The sequence below is a fragment of the Corvus hawaiiensis genome, chromosome 2, assembly GCF_020740725.1.
Source record: "Corvus hawaiiensis isolate bCorHaw1 chromosome 2, bCorHaw1.pri.cur, whole genome shotgun sequence".
Classification (NCBI taxonomy): Eukaryota; Metazoa; Chordata; class Aves; order Passeriformes; family Corvidae; genus Corvus; species Corvus hawaiiensis.
Genome location: NC_063214.1, coordinates 41,529,042 through 41,549,459, shown reverse-complemented (window position 1 = coordinate 41,549,459; position 20,418 = coordinate 41,529,042). Strand labels below are relative to the sequence as shown.

General features: G+C 38.2%; 1 protein-coding gene across 2 annotated transcripts; it reads left to right on the top strand.

Annotated features, from left to right (window-relative positions):
• Window positions 1-13: 13 nt before the first annotated feature.
• On the top strand, window positions 14-20,357 carry MRE11 (MRE11 homolog, double strand break repair nuclease). 2 transcript variants are annotated; one of them, XM_048294566.1, is made up of 19 exons: window positions 14-248; window positions 753-885; window positions 3,304-3,464; window positions 4,079-4,166; window positions 5,098-5,239; window positions 6,686-6,800; window positions 7,827-8,012; window positions 8,475-8,646; window positions 9,366-9,446; window positions 9,991-10,117; window positions 11,987-12,087; window positions 13,231-13,404; window positions 14,576-14,638; window positions 15,618-15,834; window positions 16,739-16,822; window positions 17,808-17,863; window positions 18,354-18,424; window positions 18,793-18,871; window positions 19,988-20,357. In XM_048294566.1, the coding sequence occupies exons 1-19, from the start codon at window positions 229-231 to the stop codon at window positions 20,030-20,032; spliced, it is 2,115 nt and encodes a 704-aa protein (XP_048150523.1). In that variant the 5' UTR covers window positions 14-228; the 3' UTR covers window positions 20,033-20,357. The 2 variants fall into 2 exon arrangements, with proteins under 2 accessions (XP_048150523.1, XP_048150524.1); XM_048294567.1 differs by lacking the exon at window positions 14-248 and having other exon boundaries at window positions 799-885; window positions 3,323-3,464.
• The last annotated feature ends 61 nt before the right edge of the window (window positions 20,358-20,418 follow it).

Sequence of the window (20,418 nt, the reverse complement as noted above, 5' to 3'; positions counted from 1 at the left end):
TGACGGAAGGGCCGGGGTGGTGCCCGGCCGGAGCAGCGGCGGGAGCGGGAGCGGGAGCGGGTGATAGAGCTGGGTCCGTGATCGTGCACTGTGCTCGCATTTCACTGTGCTCCCTGCGCTGACCCAGCGCCTGGTTTTGTCTCTTGCGCTTCGCGTAGCGTCTGTGAAGAGAGGAGCTGACTGACTGCGCTGTGCCAGAGCCTTCCCCTGAGGAGCCTTGGCACGAGGATGAGCACCGTCAACTCACAGTAAGTTCCCCCTGTCTGCAGCTCCGTGCCGTCCTGGCACATCACACAGCAAGTGTTGTGTATGTCTGGGGTGAGTTAAGAAGAGCTGGGACCATCAGTTGTGCTTTCCCTCAGGTCCTAATGATCACCATGCTTGCCTTCATACACGTGTAGATTACCAGTACAAAGAGAGAATTAGGCTGTTCAACGAGTATTTTTTAAAGCGAAAAGCATACTAAGGATTCTTTCGTTTTTAATTAGATATTTCAGGGGAATGCTTGCAGCTCTTTAGGAGAGCAGAATGACTGGGATAAACAAATCTTCCAATTGGCTGTTTTGGAGATGTGCTGTTTGCAATACAAACAGTGAAATACTTTGACACTCTTATAGGACTGATACTTGGTAGAGTTGGATGGCAAATCTCGGCGTTTCATGACTTTGGACGGATCAACGTACCTTATTGAAGACTGTGTTGAAATTCCCTATGTTTTTGCTCTCTGACACAAGTTTTCCTGTCTTCTTCAGAGATGATGAAGATACCTTTAAAATACTCGTTGCTACTGATATTCATCTTGGCTATTTGGAGAAGGATCCAGTACGTGGAAATGATACATTTGTAACTTTCAATGAAATCCTGGACCACGCTCGAAAAAATGAAGTAAGTGCTACTTTTTGGAGAGGGGAGGACTGGGGCTGTTGAAAATATGGTCCAATCTGCCAGAAGCTGTAAAGCTTAGTCCTGATACAGTCTCTAGTAACACCAAATCAAATGGCTGAACTGTTGGTTACGTTCAGTTTCGTTTCTGTTTTAGTAAAAGGAAGGCCTGTTTCTCTGTTAGAGCATTCTTACTGAATCGTGACTTTGGTGGCATTAGCAGTGTTTTGGGATTGCCTGCACCAGTTTCAGTGGTATTTAGAGAGGGTTTGTCACTGCAAGGAGGAAAAATAATTGAGGAGAGTGAGAGTAGTGATATACAGTCTGACAAATCAGCAGAGATTTGTTAGAAGCTTTTGAAGTGTGGTGCAGTGCTGAGTCGCTGAAGTGTGCAGCTCTGGTGTCGAGCAGCTCCGGTGCCTGTGCAATTGCCAGCAAAATCCTGTAGTGTGGTGGACAGGACAGGGGGACTTCCTGAACCGGGACAACGTCGGGGGGAGCCGAGAGTTGGAGTTGGGAGTTTCCAGGAGCCCGCAGCGGCTGATGGGACCTGGGTGAGGTCAGGAGCAGTGGCAGCCAAGTACTCCCCCCCCACCTGTGAAAGAAGCTCCTGGGGAGTGGCAGCAAGCAGGAGCACCTCCAACATGGTAAACACACATGCCGTGGCATGACATTCTGTGCAAGAAGGGCCCTTGAGCCCTGCCAGCTCCACCAGGGAGCAGCGGTGTCTATCCGGCAGAAACCCATGGCATTTCTCTGCATCCACCACGACTGACAGAGCTGCCCAGATGGAGCTCTCTGTTCAGACACAGCTCCAGTTGAGGAGTATCAGGGAGTGTGTGTGAGAGAGACTACTGGAATCACACCTTGCATTCCTTGGGGCAGGCCTGACAGGCAGACAGGACACATGATACAGGGGATTCCGTGTCCTCACTCCCTCTGGATGAACTCACTGAATTAAGGGAGAGGGGGCAATGGCAACAAGTTCCTGCCCAGCACAGCAGGTGCATCTCCTCCGGGACTGCCCCACCTCTCCACATGCCCTGGCATAACAGGTTTGAGGCTCTGCGAGTGAAACTGAACAAGAACAGTGGTTCATCTAGCATAGAGGTATTGCTGAGGTTAAGTTGCCTGTGCCCAATATCAAAACTCCTTCCATGAAGAAAAAAGATGGGTTGTTATAGGAGACTGCTTTCTAATGGGAACAGAAGGCCCAATATGCAGACTGGATTCACTTCTTAGGGAAGCCTGCTGCATCTCTGGGGCCTGAGTTTGTTGACAGCAGCTGAACATGAGCCAGCGTGTGCCCAGGTGGCCAAGGCGGCCAATGGCATCCTGGCTTGTATCAGCAATAGTGTGGCCAGCAGGACCAGGGCAGTGATTGTCCCCCTGTACTTGGCACTCTCGAATCCTGTGTTCAGTTTTGGGCCCTTCACTACAAGAAGGACATTGAGGCACTGGAGCGTGTCCAGAGAAGGGCAACGGAGCTGGGGAAGGGTCTGGAGCACAAGTCTGATGAGGAGTGGCTGAGGAAGCCTGGAGAAAAGAAGGCTCAGAGTTGTATTGCTCTCTACAACTGCCTGAAAGGAGGTTGTAGCCAGGTGGGAGTTGAGCTCTTCTCTGAAGGAACAAGCAATTGGACTAGAGCATATGGCCTGAAGTTGCGCCAGAAAAGGTTTAGACTGGATATTAGGAAAGATTTCTTCCCTGAAAGGATTGTCAAGCACTGGAACAGGCTGCCCAGGAGAGTGGTGGAGTCACCATCCCTTGAGGTATTTAAAACTTGGGGACATGCTTTCGTGTTGGCCTTGGCAGTGCTGAGTTGACACCTGGGTTTGATGATCTTAGAGTATTTTCCAACCTAAATGATTCTATGATTCCATTTTTAAGGACTGGATGTTTGTTAGTCAGATTCTTTGTAATTTTGATGAGGTTTTTTTCCTAATACTTTTCCAAAAGCTAAATATATGCAATATATGCAGAAACTGCATCTAGTACCTTCTCAAAATAATGTGGTGATAGCTACTGATTTCGTCCCACTAGGTAGTGCAGCAGTGAAAAAATAAAGTAGCTTTTCATGCCTGTCAAAAAATGTTCAGGAGCCCATTTGGAGACCTTTATTACAATAGTACACTGATCCTTTTTTTACCACTCTCAGTTGTTTTCTCCTATGGCTCTTCATGAATGGGTCTTTTTGGGGTTGATTTTGTTTTAATTAATAATTTAATTTTTTTTTTTTCTTAAGGAAGTTAAGTATTGTTTCTACTACTACTAATTCCTTTTAGCTAGAAGTATACTTCCTCAGATATGAGGAAGTATGTGGAACTCTCTAGAAGAAATAATTTAAACACTTTGCTTAGAAGTCTTCCAAGGTAAAACAAAATGTTGTATTAAAATAATGAAGCTTTTTGTTACATGCAGGTGGACTTTATTTTATTAGGTGGGGACCTTTTTCACGACAACAAACCCTCCAGAAAAACAGTACACTCTTGTTTGGAGTCGCTAAGAAAATACTGCATGGGTGATCGTCCTGTTCAGTTTGAAATTTTGAGTGATCAGGCAGTTAATTTTCATCACAGCAAGTAAGTATGTTACTATAAATTGTCATGTAAGGCTTGGTTTGTGTATTGGGTGAGTTTGTTGTGATTTTTAATTTATGTCCTCCATGACTGGAACCTGGAATTTTTAGGCCTGTCTGTGTGGGACGGTTTACAGGATAACTTCACCTGACATCCAAGTCTGTAAAGGAATGCGTACAATATTTTGAGAAATTTCTGAATGTGCTGTGATTCTTGATGTATTTATGTAATACATAGTTTCCATTTTGCAAGTACAATACAAGTAAGCCAGTTCACATGAGTTGTTTTGGTAAAACTAGCAGAGTTCCCTGTGTGTAAGCACAGGTTGCACAGCCTAATCCACTACTGCCACACAATTTTTTGTACAATTCTTTTCATGGCTTGTTCTAAAAAAATAGGGGTTTATGCTACCCTGTTCCCCATGGGAAGTGTCATTCCAGTCCGTGAGTAAGAATCTTCTTATGCTTAAGATTAACCTTAGGCTTATTCATAATCACTTCATTCTCATTTGTTCTGCAGCCATGATCTATTTGTGATGAAGTTAGTTTGAGGAGAATATTGAGAATCATACACAAATTTGCAGATACAGTTTAACTTCTTTTCCTCTTTTTGTACAGGTTTCCATGGGTGAATTATCAAGATGAAAATCTCAACATTTCTCTTCCAGTTTTTAGTATTCATGGCAATCATGATGATCCCACAGGGGTAATTATTATCATAATTGTACTGTTGCATTACAGAGATATAGCAGTAGAGAGACTTGTATAGAAATAAAGTTCTTGGAGATCACACCTAGTTTTAGTCAGTTGCTCCACTCTTTGTGTAAATATTTTGTGTATCTTTAGGAATTTTATTAATAAGTGACAACAAGTTAAGTGTGACATTAAAAAGCAAATGGAAATAAGAGATCCATATGAACTGTGTTTAATTTCTTAATTTATGTAGGTTTCTGTCATTGAGAACAGAATGACTTTTCATGCCAAGAAGTGGCAGTCTTTCAGAAAGTTTCTGAAACATTCCATCTGTAGTGACTGAAAGCTTTTTTCTTAAAGAAGGAGAATTTTGATAGTTTGGTTTTTGCATATGTAATTGACATGCATCATCCATTTTCAAGGAGGATAATCTAATAATAGTGAAATGGTAGCTTAAAAACAAGCTACTGAAAGTAAGCAGGAAAAGGATGTTTAGAAAGCATTAAACTGCATGTGTTGAATTAATAATTTTGCATTTTATGTGAAATAGCAGTGTATCATGGAGATGAGTGTTCTAGCAGGAGTTTAACTTTGAACTTATTATGAGTTAGTTAGCTTAACCAGATAATTTTTGTAGTAGTTTAGAGACGGGCTGGTTTGGGTGTTTTTCTGTGGGGTTTTTCTTTTTCTTTTTTTTTTTTTTTTTTTGAATGGTTTAATATTTAATTGCACATTGTTCAAATGAAGCATGACTTGTAAGGAAAGGGATTTTCTTCTGTACTCTTGAGTACTAACAAAGCCTCTAGTATATGTGATGGGGTTTTTCAGCTGCAGAAGTTACTTAAGGAAAGATATTCACTCTTACTTTTGAGACTTTCATTTAGACATTAAACACTAAATGTTCTGTTCAAATTTTTATATTTGTTTCTTAATATTTGTTATAGGCAGATGCACTGTGTGCATTGGATGTTTTAAGCTGTGCAGGACTGCTGAATCACTTTGGACGTTCAACCTCTGTGGAGAAAATAGATATTAGTCCTATTTTACTGCGTAAGGGTAGAACAAAAATTGCTCTGTATGGCTTGGGTAAGTGTTTGTCTGCCAGACTGTGACTAGACTGTTCATGTATTACTGAAATTTAATAGGTCTAAATAAAGTTGGAACAAACTTATAAGGCTGCAACAAACATGAAGTTCTACATAATCTAAATTAAAGCATATCAATTCTGTGACAGTGTCAGGTTTCTCCTCTTGCTGTGTGTCACTGCCTGACAGGGTTGGGGGGTTTTTTGCTCATTTAGATAAATCTTTCTAAGCTTGATTTTTGTACTTTATTGGTGTTAAATGAACCGTGCTTAAGTTAACCACAGACAGTGCTTGTGTATCGGGTCAGAGCAATCACACTCTTAAATTCTCTCTGTTGTGTATTAAGCTTATTTCATCCTACTTAGGCAAAACTTACACACCCTGTGTTCATGTGCCATTTTGGTTATATTTAAAAACATAAGGTGTCTGAGCAGAAACCTAATGTCTTGCGTGTCTGTTTGAAGTGGTTCATAAGTAACATTGGCCATGGGTAATCTCAGTTTCTTTAAAGAAACTTTAGAGTTTCATACTTTAAAATGGTTCTATGATAGATTTTCAACTTCAGTTTTGTTTCTTTGTATTTTCTCCACTGAATTCCCCTCTACCCTCACTTCTTACTTAGAATGGTTATTTTTGACTGCTTTCTGTCTGGAGAAGTTAACTGTTATGATCTTATTTTTTCACCCTTATGTTTTGTCCGGTTATGAGTGCTTAAACACTTAATTCCAAGAAACTTTTATAGCTATAAATTAAGTCCTAGTTGGCCATGATTTTGTGTGTTTAATGGTATACTTTAAAAGCTTGCTAGATGTTTGAAGGGTCAGTAGTTAGTAGAATGTTCTAATACCACAATATAAAAGTTTTCGATGACAAAATCATTACTGAGAAATGCAACAACTTTCTAAAGTACCAGTGTTGCTGCATGAAGATGTTCATGAGTGTTTCTTTGTGTTTGTGCCAGAATTATTTAAACCTTTTTGACTTTCTCTGATTCAGAGAGCTTTTGTTCTCATACAAATTATGGACACTCCATATGGGATTTATTGATATGCATCATGAGCCTGGCTAAGGATAGTTCGGGTTTGGTTTTTTTTTTAGTAGTTAAAAACATCAAGGAAATAATCAGCGACTTCCAGGGATGGGACATACCCAACTTTCTTGGGCAAACTGTTCCAGTGCCTCACTACCCTTACAGTAAAGAACAACTTTGTGATATCCAACCTAAATCTATCCTCTTTCAGTTTAAAGCCATTCCCCCTTGTCCTGTCACTGCTTTCCCTTGTGAAAAGTCCCTCTCCAGCTTTATTGTAAGCCCACTTTAGGTACTGGAATGCTACTATATTTTGTTCTTCTTGCTTTTTTGATAGAGTTTCTGGCAAAAATACTATAAAATACAGACTTGTTTACCACACAAAAATTTTTTGTTGTTGTTGTTTGTCCACTTCAGGAGCTATTCCAGATGAGAGGTTGTATCGTATGTTTGTCAATAAGCAAGTAACCATGCTGAGACCAAAGGAAGATGAAGATAGTTGGTTTAACTTGTTTGTGATTCATCAAAATAGGTAACAGTATTGAATGAATTACAGCGACTTACTGTGTTACTTCATTAAACTGCCTGGAAAAGGATAGGTGAGCAAGCCAGCTGTGTTAGTTCATGCTTCTTGTGAATAGCTGGTTTCTTAAGATTTTCATTAGTGAAAACATTGTTTTACAGCTCTTTTTGGAGAAGAATCATAAAGGAAAATGAAATAAATGAGTTAGAGGAGTTGGGAAATTTCATCCCAAACTTTTATAGTTAGGGGCAGTGGAGGGTTTGTAGTGTAATATGCTTATAATTAAGTCCTTTCTGCTTGTTACAGCTGGGAGAACATCAAACTTCATATTGCATTTTCTATCCTTGTTTGAACTGTAGTTCAACAATAACCCTATGTTCCCTTGCACTGCTGTGCTTTGCAGACAGGTAACGTGTTTGGTCTGCCTACAGGCTTCTCCCAGCAGTGGCAGTAGGAACAGGCAGAGTTCTTTTCCAAATACTTTCTTCTAATTTTTCCTGAAGAAGAGGGCAGTCCTCATGTTCAAATAATGGTGAGGCAGATGTAAACAAATACAGCTCAGATAACCCTGTGTACTGATGCCTATCAGTAGGCTGAAGGAACTCACTCCCCCATCTCCCTTGTCTTCCAGAAAGGCGTTGGGGATGGCGTGTCCCATGTCTGTTTAATTCAGTGGGTTTTACCCCACCATTTAAAAACAAAAAACCAACCAAAACTGATGGCCATGAGGTGCTATAAAAGGATTCATATAGAAAAAAAACTAAGGTCTTGTAAGCCAAGTAAGAAGAAAAAAGAGGTCCAAGTAAAAGGAAGGGAGCAGAAAACAGTGAACTATGTAAAATAGCAAGCTGTGTAAGTTGCCTTTTTGTTTAACCAAACACTAAACAACTGTGTGAGGAATAAATGTGAAGAAGACCTGACATGTATGTCAGATATTATTGCTGGAGTTCCTGTATTATTTTAAATCACACTGATGTTTTTCTCCTCCTTCACTCTTCCCTTGCCCATCCATTACTCTGCTCTTCTCTTGAACAGGAGCAAACATGGAGCTACCAACTACATTCCAGAGCAGTTTTTAGATGACTTTATTGATCTTGTTGTGTGGGGTCATGAACATGAGTGCAAAATAGCTCCATTCCAAAATGAACAGCAACGTTTCTATGTTTCTCAGCCAGGAAGTTCAGTGGTGACATCTCTGTCCCCTGGAGAAGCCATGAAGAAGTGCGTGAGCTTTTCTTTTTGTTCTTGTTTATCCCTTGTCTTACATGTCTCAGGTGTTGTGTTGAGAACAGAAAAATACTTGTACAGAGTATGGAAAGAGTTGTATTACTGTGTGGATTAGCTTCAGAGTATGACTCTTAAAGTAGAAAAGTAGATGGAATGAGTGCCTGGTAAAACTTTTACTTTGCTTACAATTTAATCTAACGTTAGAAGCTAATGGAATTTAGCTAAGAGGAGTTACATCCTGATAAATTGGAATACAAGGAGCTGAGTGCAGGTGCTTGTGTATGCACCAAGCACAATCTAAATATAATAAAATGGAAATTTGGTAGGGCCAACCTTGAAGTACAGATCTTCCTATAGCTTTTGAAATTTTGTCCCTGAAAAGTAAACATGAATTTGAAAATGAATATTTATACCATAGTTCTCTTACCTTCTAGTAAGTTACCTTTCTCCTTCTAGACACATTGGTTTGCTGCATGTTAAAGGGAAAAAAATGAAAATGGAGAAGATTGCTCTAGAGACAGTGCGAACTTTCCATATAGAGGATATTGTTCTAGCTGATCATCCAGATCTTTTTAATCCTGACAATCCTAATGTTACTCAGGCAATACAGGCGTTCTGCATGGAAAAGGTAACTTGTGGTGCTAACAGTTTATGGATGACAGTGTGTGGACAGGGGATTGGATCTGTGACTGGTTTTGAGACTGGAAGATGAGAAATCTTGTGTCTTGCCCCATATTAAAACTAACTCAGACAGTGTTTCCATAGGAAGCTAATTCCATGACATTCACTCTGCAGCCTTGGCTTCCAGATTCCTTGATGGGGATGACCTGTTAAAGTAGGCTGGAACTGGTTTTTGGGTGTCATATCATCTTTGTACAAAAGCTTGCACCTAAGAGTGGGGCAGTGTTGGATGTGCACTTTGGAACCAGCGTAAATACATTGACCTAAACCCTGAGAGCTTGGCCGTGCAGTCTGAAGTGGCAGAAGTAACTAAGCAAGTTTATTAATTGATTAGTTCTTAGGTTTATTTAAGTCTCTTCCTGCTTTTCCCTGGAACTAGAAATTTAGCAAAGCATAGTGGCTATAAAATGAGTGATCAGTGGTGTAGATACTGCTGGACTACACTGTATCTGAAGAATAAACCTTTCATTGTCATGTTGTTCTTGGTCATTTTTAATGGCTTTTGGCTGGATACTGGTACATACGTGTTCAGGAATGAGAGCACATTATATAAGGATTTATTTTGATAGCTCCTCTTGCAACTGGATGTATTTTAAGTTATACTTGAAATGTTCAGGAATCTGTAAGAGAACAAAATGGAACTGAATTTCTAATTCTCCTTCACAGGTGGAATTGATGCTGGACAATGCAGAAAGAGAACGCTTGGGAAATCCCCGCCAGCCAGAGAAGCCTATCATAAGATTAAGAGTAAGAAATTCAGCTTGGATTGCTTTGTTTTTAGAGGTCACTGTGAAGGGCTTCAGAGCAAAGTCATGCTTCTTGTGTAAACACATAATACATACATTTTTTTTTGCTGTGTACAGGCAAATATAAATCACCTACTATGCTTCTATTTACCTGTGTCTAGTTACACACTCTAAGGTAAAGGATGAGATTGGTCATAAGTGTACTTCACTGCTGGTCTGAGTAAGGGCATCAAAAGTGGCTATTTACTGTGAAGATTTTTTAAATCATATTATCCTGTGTGTGTTCCTAACCTAATCAGAAACCGTTGTGAAGGCTAGTAAATGAAACAAATTGGGAACAAGTTATAAATATGAGCTGTTATTAGCTATTCTGTTAATGTTATTATTAGCTGTTATTAGCTAATTATTAATGCATAGTAAGGCATTAATTTTAGGTTGACTTACTTCTTCTAATTTTTTCTTTGAAGCATAACAAATTTGTTTTGAGTTGTGTGACTTCTCTGTTTCTGTTTGTTTCATATTTAAATTTGTTCTTCCTCTCTTAGGTTAATTATGCAGGTGGCTTTGAACCATTCAGTGTCCACCGTTTCAGCCAGAAGTACATGCATAGGGTGGCTAACCCAAAAGACATCATACAGTTTTTCAGGCATCGTGAACAAAAAGAGAAAAAAGGTGATTATGAAAGAAGCAATCATTGGCTTGCCTTTGTTTTCATTCTTCTTTATTTTGTTGCCCAGCACTTGCAAAGGCTTGGTATCTACCTCCTAATGTGTTATAGGAGGAGTAAAGATGCATTATCTTATTTAAGTGTATATATTGTACAATTATTTCTCTTCTGTTTCTGGGTTTGTCAAAAAATTCTGATATTCAGCACAGCATTTTCTTACAGTTACTCTTAAACTGTTCCATTTTCCTTTGGCCTCAGACCTTACTCAGTTGCTTATAGTAATACATATAGCCCCATGCCAGACTGGATTGGTTCTGTGATTGGTCTGTTGTTTCACAGACTATGGTTCTGTGGCAATTACCATGAAAGGCATTAAGTGGCTCACTCCTGAGACTTCTTAGAATAAGATTATTTGGTTTGGACGCTCTGAAGGAAAAGAGATGGGTATAGTGCTTTTTCCCTTTGTATTTTAATTTTATTTTGTAGTAGTACATTTGTTTTTCCCTAAAATAGTAATGAAGGGTATGGGCTTAAGAGATGTTCATATATTTTTAAAAAAGGTCCAAAGGTAGGACAGCACTTTTTTGCCCTAATTAATCATGTGTATGAGGTGCTCTTGGCTTGTCTCTTCTAGGTCTGTTTCTATTCAAATATTTGAGCAAAACAAATGATAGCTGTTACTATTGCAGCATTTCTCACCGTGCCTAGAATTTTTAATAAATGATTAATAGATATTGTCGTCCAAATACTGGATTTGTAATAGTAGCTAATGAAGATTCAGCTTGTACAGGAACACAATGTGCTAAAAAACTTCTACTGGTTCATATTAGTACATTGTAAGTGCATTGTCTAATTCCAGTGACAGTTTTTATGAATACTGCCAGTTCTATAAAGTTCAAAACAGTATTTCATGAATAAAAACTTCTTTTAGTGAGGTGTTTTTAAAATTTTACTGTATAGGTCTTGGTTTATTTTGCTTTGGTGTTCTCTTTTCCTAGTTGCATAGTCTCATTACCATTTTCAGAATACACACTAGCTACCACATCTGTCACCATGTTTCACCAATACATTTTACTTTTCCTACTTAGCATGCATGTCAGCTTCAGGAAGGGAATATAAAAATGATACCATGGCTTTTGCACTGCTGTATTAGATAGCCTCCAGTACAAGGGAAGTGGCTAATGGAGGGCTCAGTGTTTTCTTTGCATGTGCACATTGTGGTTCAGTACAGGTGATGTTAAGACTTCAGGAATTCAGAAGTTGTTACTGTTTCTTTTGTCATAGCTGCTTATATAACCCCTCAAACAAAGCAATGGTTTCATGTGGTAGACATCTTAAAGCAGTCTATAGGCACTTTATGTTACTTTGTGTGGTATGTGCTAACCTCAGATGATTATCCCTCTAGTTCTTCTGCCATTCCTACCTTGCTGCCTGAGAATGGGGGATGAGCTATGAGCATTTTCTATTGAAAATCAGTCAGCATGCTGAGGAGGAAAATTTCTTTTCTTGTAAATGGGTTACTTATAAAAAACTTCTGTGCTTCGATGGCTCCTATGATTTTCTTCTATCTATTCTTCTATTTTCTTCTATCTTCTAGAGTTCAATTATAAGACCCTTCAGAACATAGTGTTCAAGATATAATTCCAGATGTGTGTTAGTTATAAGAACTCTTTATATCTGCTAGAGGTGGAGCTGTCTGCACAAATACTATGTTTCCAATCAATAGACTCTAAAAAGAACCAAAAGCTTTACATATAAAAGAGACCACAGTTCTTAAGAGGCCTGCATTAACCTTTTTTCCTGCTATTGTCCGTGGGATGCTAATAATTAAAAGCTGCAAATGTGGATGATGCCACTGTGCTTTTCTATTCTAGACATTGATCTTAATTTTGGAAAATTGGTTAGCAGACCTGCTGAGGGAATGACACTGAGGGTGGAAGACCTTGTAAAGCAGTATTTCCAGACAGCAGAGAAGGTATTTTTCTTCCTTTTATAATTTCCCTTTTTAATGTCATACAATCTTTTTTTTTTTTTTCTTAATGGAAGTAGAGTGCCCTGAAAAGACTCTGACATTCACCAAGAAGTGAATTTATTTCCCATAAAACTGAGAATTACCACATGAAGTGTGTGTCTCAGAGTAACAAGTAACTGTTGTGTATAGGTGGTGTAGGTATGTGAACAAGCACTGGTTTGAGAGTGTGGTAGCTCTTCGTGTGAACGTGCAGTGTCTGCCCTGTACTGAGTGACGTGTCATGTACTCACGTACAGGAGGAAAATGTGAGGCAGCATGCTCTGAGGGAAGAGCTACCTTAATTTACTCTAGGGCTAGTGTGAGATTGTAGCATTTACTATTACCAGCTGGCTTGGAGTCACTTGTGACTTTGCAGTGTGTTTGTGTCCTCAGCTGTAGTGCACTTCCACATTTTATTCAAAGCAGAGCAGGGAGAAGGAAGAGAGACCCCAAATAATTTGCCTTCTTCCCACCCTGCTGTTAAATCTAGTATATTTCCCTTTCCCAGTACCAATGCAGTAACATCTCAGAGATAAAAAAATAATCAGTGAGCCAGGTGCCCAAATGCTTGATGTAGTTGATCAAGCATAACTTGCAGAAGCTATTTCAGAACAGCAAGAATTTTAGAGCAAGAACTCTTGAGGTGAAGGTCCTTCAAATTACATCATCCTGCCTAACCTTGGACACATGCTAGGTGTCAGTATCAGGACAGCATAAATAATATTCTTTTGTTACGCTTATTTTATTTAAACATTTTGTTTCATAATAACTAGAAAGTTTATTCCTCTGGGCAGCATTATTTCATGGAAGTTTTTATTTTAGATAATAACTAGCATTGCAGTTTCTTTACTGTTCATAAAGATTTTTGCTTTGACTAATTTGGAAAATTCTCTGTAAAGTAGGTGTGACATGCTAGTAGCAAGAGAGTTGTAACTGGTTTATGACAAGTAACATTTGCTTATTGCTGTGCTTTTCTCTGAGATATTCAATGCACATTACTGGTTTTGCAACCAACTTAATGTAATATTTATCTGAAACAGCTGGAATATTGCTTGCTTTCTCTAATGGCAAATGCTCCTTAACAAATTATTTTCCCCAATTCTGAAGAAAGTACAGCTTTCACTTCTAACTGAAAGAGGAATGGGAGAAGCAGTGCAGGAGTTTGTGGACAAAGAGGAAAAAGATGCCATAGAAGAGCTGGTGAAATTTCAACTAGAAAAAACACAGAGGTTTCTCAAGGAGCGTCGCACGGATGCAGAGGAAGAAAAAATAGATGAGGAGGTAATATTCTGTTAATGTTGATTGCCCAAGAGAGGTCAAGACAGTAGAAAAATTAGTGCTCAAACATGGTTTAGTAGATTGCCTGTGTGTGGAACATGTGCAACACTTGCCTCTAGTCATTTTCTGCAATTAATAAATGAAAAATTAATTTATGAGGAAGTTTTAAGTATATGATTTCAAAGCTTTTATTGAATATGGGGTTTAGGTTGCACACATGTACATAGAAAAAAATCTGTCTAATACATGTAAAACTACATATTTCCACTATTGTGAGAAAGATGATAGATAAAATCTCTTCATAGCTTTTCTGTATTGGCTTGGGGAAGAGTACAAGAACAGGACAAGCATAAAGAAAATTTATCCTTCAGGTGCTCTACTTGCTTCTAACTGCTTGACTGCTTACAGCTCAGGGTATCGCAGAGATAGGTCTGGTTTATGTGTATTGAGCAACCTTTGATAGACATTTTTATCATCTCATCGAGCTCTCACACAAGCCCATGTATTAAGCTGTAATACTCAAAATTGTAGAAGAAGTTGTTCAGCTTATCTGTGCACTGTTTAAAGAAGTATTTGATGGGGAAGGAAGGCTGCATCTACCTATTTTCTTACTGATAGCTTTAATTCCTGAGGGGTTGAAAGAGACCATAAACAATCAGTACCTGCAGGCTTTCTGTGACACTTTAGGGTGGATTTTTTGTTGTTGTTTTGTCTTCAGAACTAATGCCTTCTTTCTGTCACGCCTCATATCTTTTTCCATATTTGTCAAGTTGAGCTTCCTTAGTTGTACATGTACTGCAACATTGTCTCTTCTCATAATAGTTATTTTCTATCTTGGTTCTTCATCTCTACCCCTTTTTCCAGTTATTCATATTTCAATGTCCGTTATTGTCAAAATTATGTATACTCTTCTTCTCTTAAACACAGTATCTCCATCATGTCCCGAGCTTTCTTCCACCCCAGTGATGTAGCTCCAGTTATTAACAGAATGTGAGATTCTTAAACTGTAGGGACAGCATGAAAGGGCCCCAGACAAACTTCAGTTATTCTTGCACTCTTCACTTCTCACATGAGCTTGATTTAATGATTCAGCGATTAAAGCTTTGCACTTACTGTGTTTTGATTATTGTATGACATGAACTGTTATTTTGACAGGAACTTTTTTTTTATTCAGGTGCGAAAATTCAGAGAGAGTAGAAAAAAGAATACTGAAGAAGAGGATAAGGAAGTCCGTGAGGTAATTCCTCTGAATTTTGAACATAGGCTGAAAAATAGTCGTGACTTCTGCATATAAATGCAGTCATTTAGCAATGCTTCAGCAGTACTTCACCATTATCCTTGCCAAAAAGTGCCTGTCTGCCTTTAAAGCTTAGTTAAGTCTGTTTTAAATCTTGGGATAATATGTACCTAAGCTACTGCTTGATTTGGCTTTTGAGGTCTCTTGTACAAATTTGTGAACCTGAATGTGCATTATTTCTTGCTTTTAACTGAGGTTAGACCAGGCAGGTGACTTTGAAAGATCTTTCAGCTTTAAGCTATTTGTGGTCTCATTATCACATGTGGATGGACTGTATTGGGTGGCATTAATGGAACCAATTGGGAGTATTGGTAGACCTTTAGGTACTGTGTCCTTATCAGCAATCTTAGATCTCCCAGGTACTCATACCTAGATTGCATGTGTATTTCCAAGGAGAATTGCCAGCTACTGATAGCATGGATGCTCCTTTGTCTTTGCAAGTTATGTGGGACTGGAATGAAATTTTGAGAGAAAGTACACCTGGGGTGAAATTCAGTTCTGCTAATCTGGGATATCACCTGAACTAGTTGTCTTAAGCACCCACTGTCATCAGTAAAGTTCAAGTCAGTGAAGCCCGTAGGGTGCTTCCTCTGAGCAGATGTATGTAGCTGACACAGGATGACCTGAGCTGTTCACCAAACTCCACTGACAGTGTGTCACATTAACAAGTTCCATTCTGTTGTCAGAGCTTAGCTAACTACTGTATATGTACGCATCTAATTAAATAGACTCAGTATTTTCACAGATGTCCCTGCCTTCCATAACACTGGATTTGTGTCTTCTAAGCCTCACTGGTTTAGAACTATACATTTTTATTTATAGTTATAGTGTATATTTATTGTACACAACTACGATTTAACAATGGTGTGTGTCATGAGTTAGGATTCTTTTTCCTGTAGTAATTACTGTTCCATTTCAGGCAATGATCAGGGCCAGAGCCCACAGATCTGAGGATGAAGTTCTGGTTGCAGCCTCCAGTGATGAAGATTCCATGGACACGGAGATGATAGGCACTGGTAATCCAAGTGATGGCCTTTCTTCAACACTGAGCCGAGGAAGGGGTCGAGCAAGAGGTAGGGCAAGAGGTGCAAGAGGACAAAATTCAACAGCAAGAGGTTCGTCTCGAAGAGGAAGAGGTAAGAAAAACTTCAGAGTCTTTGTACTGCAGTTCCTGACCTTTTTTTCTTTGAAAGATGACTCTTCTGATGCTTCCATCAGGTGGGAATTTGTTGCTTAAGAACTCCTACTGGAAAAAAAACTCTTCTTGAATACTTGTGGTACACTATTACATACAGTTGACTGCCTTACAAGGCTTAAGTTGTGTCTTTTTCACTTTCATTAAAAGAAAAATATCTTTCCTCCCAGCTATAGAAACACAGTAGACTCCTAAAAGATGCTTTATTGGGAAGGTCTGTGCAATGAAGTGCATGGATAGCCCTTTGTCATTGCTAAAGGTAATGCGTTTGATCAGTGTAAAGAGGAGGTACAGATTGTCTCTCTCCTAATGTAATTTGCAAGAGACTTTAATGTTTCTAGTGACTGAAACAGTGGGGAGTGTTTCCTAACCACAACGAGTTAAATAGCTCCTTGACTGTGTGTGGTTGTGCACTTTACAGTGGTAGTTGTACTTCCATTATAGATGTACTTTCATTGTGTATATATATATATATATATATAAATAAATAACTCCTTTGAGTTGTCTCAGTAATATGCCCAAAGGTCTTAGAGCACGTTGAGTTGAAACAAAGGCTGTCACCTTGGGTTAGTGCTTTTAAACTAGTTCTGTGAACCTGTACTCCAACACTGTTGTGATCCCATCAGAGCAGGGCCCTGTGTGTTAAGAGGTTGTGTCTGTCTTTGAGTACTTGACCCAGAGCAGTTCTTCTGCATGTAAGGAGGCCTTTGATTCAAGGAGAAAGTGAGGAGTAAAGAGGATTGTATGTAGATTTTTTAAAGTGACTTCCCACTCAGTAATGATAGACTAAAGAGGAGAAAAAATAACTGTTGAACAGATTTGCATTTTGTTTGTTATCTCTACAGGAACCACTAGCCAAGAATCAGCTTCTAGCAGCAGATCCTACAAGCCTGTATCTGTGCCTGCCAAGAATATGTCTATCATGGATGGTAGGCCTGTGATCTGTCTGTTACTCTAATCTGCTCTCTCAAATTGTAGTGAAGGTGTTTGCTTAATGATGAAGTGTCTTAATTGCCTTTTTGTTGCTATCAGTCCATTTCAGCTGTGAGAGATTCTTTCAGTGCTAATGAAATAGAATAACTAACAGTGATGAGAGAAAGAAAAAAGAAAAGGAAAAAAAGAATAGTAATATTCTTCTGTCATGGGCTAAAATGAAATGTGTTAGGAACTTCTGGCTAGAACTGGAAATACGAAGCATTTTATTGTATGCAGTTTCTTAAGGAATAAGTATAGAAAGAACATTTTAGGCAGAATATTCCTCAGGGGATAAAAAGTTAAATTTGACTGATGTTTACAAGTTAGTAAACTTTAATTTAGCCTTACATTGTAGCAAGTTTTATAAATGCCTGTTTTTACTAGAGAAGAAAACCGTATCTTTAAGCAGCCTACGTATGTGAGAGTAGCTCTTCCTTGCACTAGAGGACAGGCACTGAGGGAACAGGACAGGTAATCTGAGTATTAAAGAAAAAAACACTGCTCACTAATCTACACATAAATCCCCCACAAAATACCCCAAGTTAGACTGAATTTTAATAAAAAAATCAGCAAATTACCTTAATTTTAAATTGATTAGAAAATGACCTAAAATATTGCAGACAAATGAATTTTAGCAGATGTGTTCATGTCTAAAATGTTAGATATACAGGAATTTCAATTATAGTAATATTTTTCACTTCCTCTGAACCAATGTTACTGGTGGTTTTTCAGCCAGGCTGGGAAGCAGCTGCAGCTGCACAGAGGGTTATATCCCTGGGTTGACACAATTTATGTTTTGGGATAGTTTGTTTGTTTGTTTTACAGTATTTTGCAGTGGAAATGCGTGCTAGGCAGGTCTTAAATAAAAAGAACAATATAATGTTGTTTGCATTTAATTGTGTGAGCATTTAAAAAAATACTGCATATGTTTTATTCCAGCCTTTAGGTCTTCAAAAACAGACCACTCTTTAAATTCATTCCAGTCTTACTCTGAGGTAAGCAGCTTCTTGTAAGAGTGAAGTTGTGCTGTCTTTTACTGTTGATTTGAAAAATAAATGCATGGTCAAAATGTTAGCCTAGATCAGCAGATGTTCCCAAGCGATCAGTTCCAGCATGAAGTTTCTGCATGTTAATTTGGAGACCTTTTGTATCCTTTTTTTTTTTATGGTGTTTGCCTGAGAAAAGCCAGGTTTTATTTGTGACCATAGTCTAAGATACGAGGTGTATATATCACATGTATATCATGTATGTAACACATGAGTGTTTATGTGGGTTTTGCAAGCTCAAAGATGTGAAGAATAAACTTATGCTGTATTTGCAAATTTGTGCAGTTCTAGTCTGGGACTCTCTCAAGTGTATATTATTATAACTAAATAGGTGTATAGTCGGAAAAAATTAGGGGTTCTGTGCTATAGTACTGAAGCATTATGCACTCTCTCTGTAAGAATAAATTCCATGAAAGACTTTAATACACTTCTTTTTCAGGATATTATAGATGTTGATTCTGATCCAGAAGATACTTCTTTTGTTCCTCCTTCTTCCAAAGTAAATCAAAGGTCAGTATGTTTGATTCAGGAATGCAACCATGAGTGCCTTATTTCTGACTGGCAGTCAGCAGAGTCTGAGGATCTGATTGACTACCAGATTTTTAGGAAAGTCATAGCACTGCTTAGAGAATTTACATAAATTTTGCTTGTTAATGTGGGTTATCTTTCTGTTACAAAAAAATTAGATTACTGATTGAAGTAAACTTGATCAGAGGTTTAGTTTTAATATGTTATTTTGAGAATTTGTATTGTTTTACTTATTTCTATTTATTTTTACTCTGTGTATTGGTGGCCCAACTCTTAAGGGGGAAGTTACTGGACTGTCTGGTAACTGAGAACATGCTGATGCCATTTTTCTTCTCTTCGTATGTTTCAAGGTTGCCAACTACATCTTCACTTAGTAAAAGAGGCTCACAAAGCCAAGCATCTAGAGGAGTTGATTTTGAGTCAGACGAGGTATGGTGTATAGTACTATTTTTTTAGTTTTATTTCATGTAAGTTTCTATAGCTCACTTTTACGGCTGTTTGAGTAAAGCATTTCGGAGTAAAATTGAATTTATTATTTTTTTCACTAACAGGGCTAGATTATTGCAACCAACTTTAATTGGATTACCTGCATAATTATCAAAAATAAGGCTGGAAGGGACCTCAGGAAAATATCCAATCCTTTTTCCCTTCAATTTTTAGTCAGTGAATTATCATTACTGAAATGTGGACCTGGAATTGCCTGGGAGAGAAAATCATTACAATCTCTTCTAGTGTGCTTAGCTATATCCTTTCATTTAATTATATATTTTATTCTTTTAGAAAGGAAGTTTTGTTGTTGTTGTTGTTGTTGCATTTAGAAACAGCTCTTTTCCAGGGCATTTTATTGTTGTAAATTATCTAAGTACACTTCTTAAAAAATTTAAAACACTGTCTTCGAGTCTAGTATGTCTGTTCTTGCAGCATATCTTTGAACTGAAATGGTTTCTTCCACAACTAAACAAGTAGAAATTTTTACACAGTTTAGCACTGAATAGAATACACTATATTTTGTCAAGCATTGTGCAGTTTGTTTTTATAGGCTGACATGCATGGTCAGAATCCATTCCTTAACAATGTCAGATGTTGGCCACTTCAGAGAAAATACTACATTCTTGTCCCTTCTCCCCACTGTGCTATCTCTTCTTGTACCTGTAATAAAATACTACATGTTTGCTTGAATATGCAAAAAGAAACAGTATTTTTGATTCATGCAAATATCAATAAATTATGATGTGCAGTGTGTATGTGGACATAATTTTATTGAGATATGTGCTGCTTATTAACAACTGAAATATAGATTATTACTTATTCCAAAGTAGCTGTTCTGGTCATATTGACATAAACTTCTATTCTCTGCACATATGTCACATGGTGTTTTAAGTCAATAGATGACCTTTTTCATATCAAAACCAACAAAACCAGGTCTGTCAGAAAGCATGGAATTGTATGGCCAGGCTTTCTAGTTTGATCTAAAGGTGACTTTACTTGTTTATGACTTGAAATGCCTGCTGGTTTTAGTGATGTGTATCTCTTTGCAAATTGCAGGATGATCCATTCATGAGCCCTGCAACATCAAGAAGAAGTAAGTGATTTCTGGCTCACTATGCAAGAGAGACCATGGAAGTTTGTGAAGAAAATGGAAAGCAGTTTGCAAGGCTTTCTCTATATGATATTTCTCTGTAAATGATGGCTTGCCTTCTATTTTCACTTCTGTGAAATGGTTTGGTTTGGTTTTTTTTTTTTCTAGCAGCACCAAATTTGGTATAATATGTCTGTTAAATTGCTTGATGCACTAGACTAGAGGGTCTGATATTCTAAAGTACTGCCTGAAAGTGCAAGTTCTTTCTAAAACTCTCAAACTCTGTTTTCTTTTTGGGATGATAATAAAAATGACAGTTATGTCTTTTGTAGAAAACTCCATCTCTTTGGTTTGAATTTTGCTGAGAAGTAAATTTATAGTAGTATGCAGGTATGAA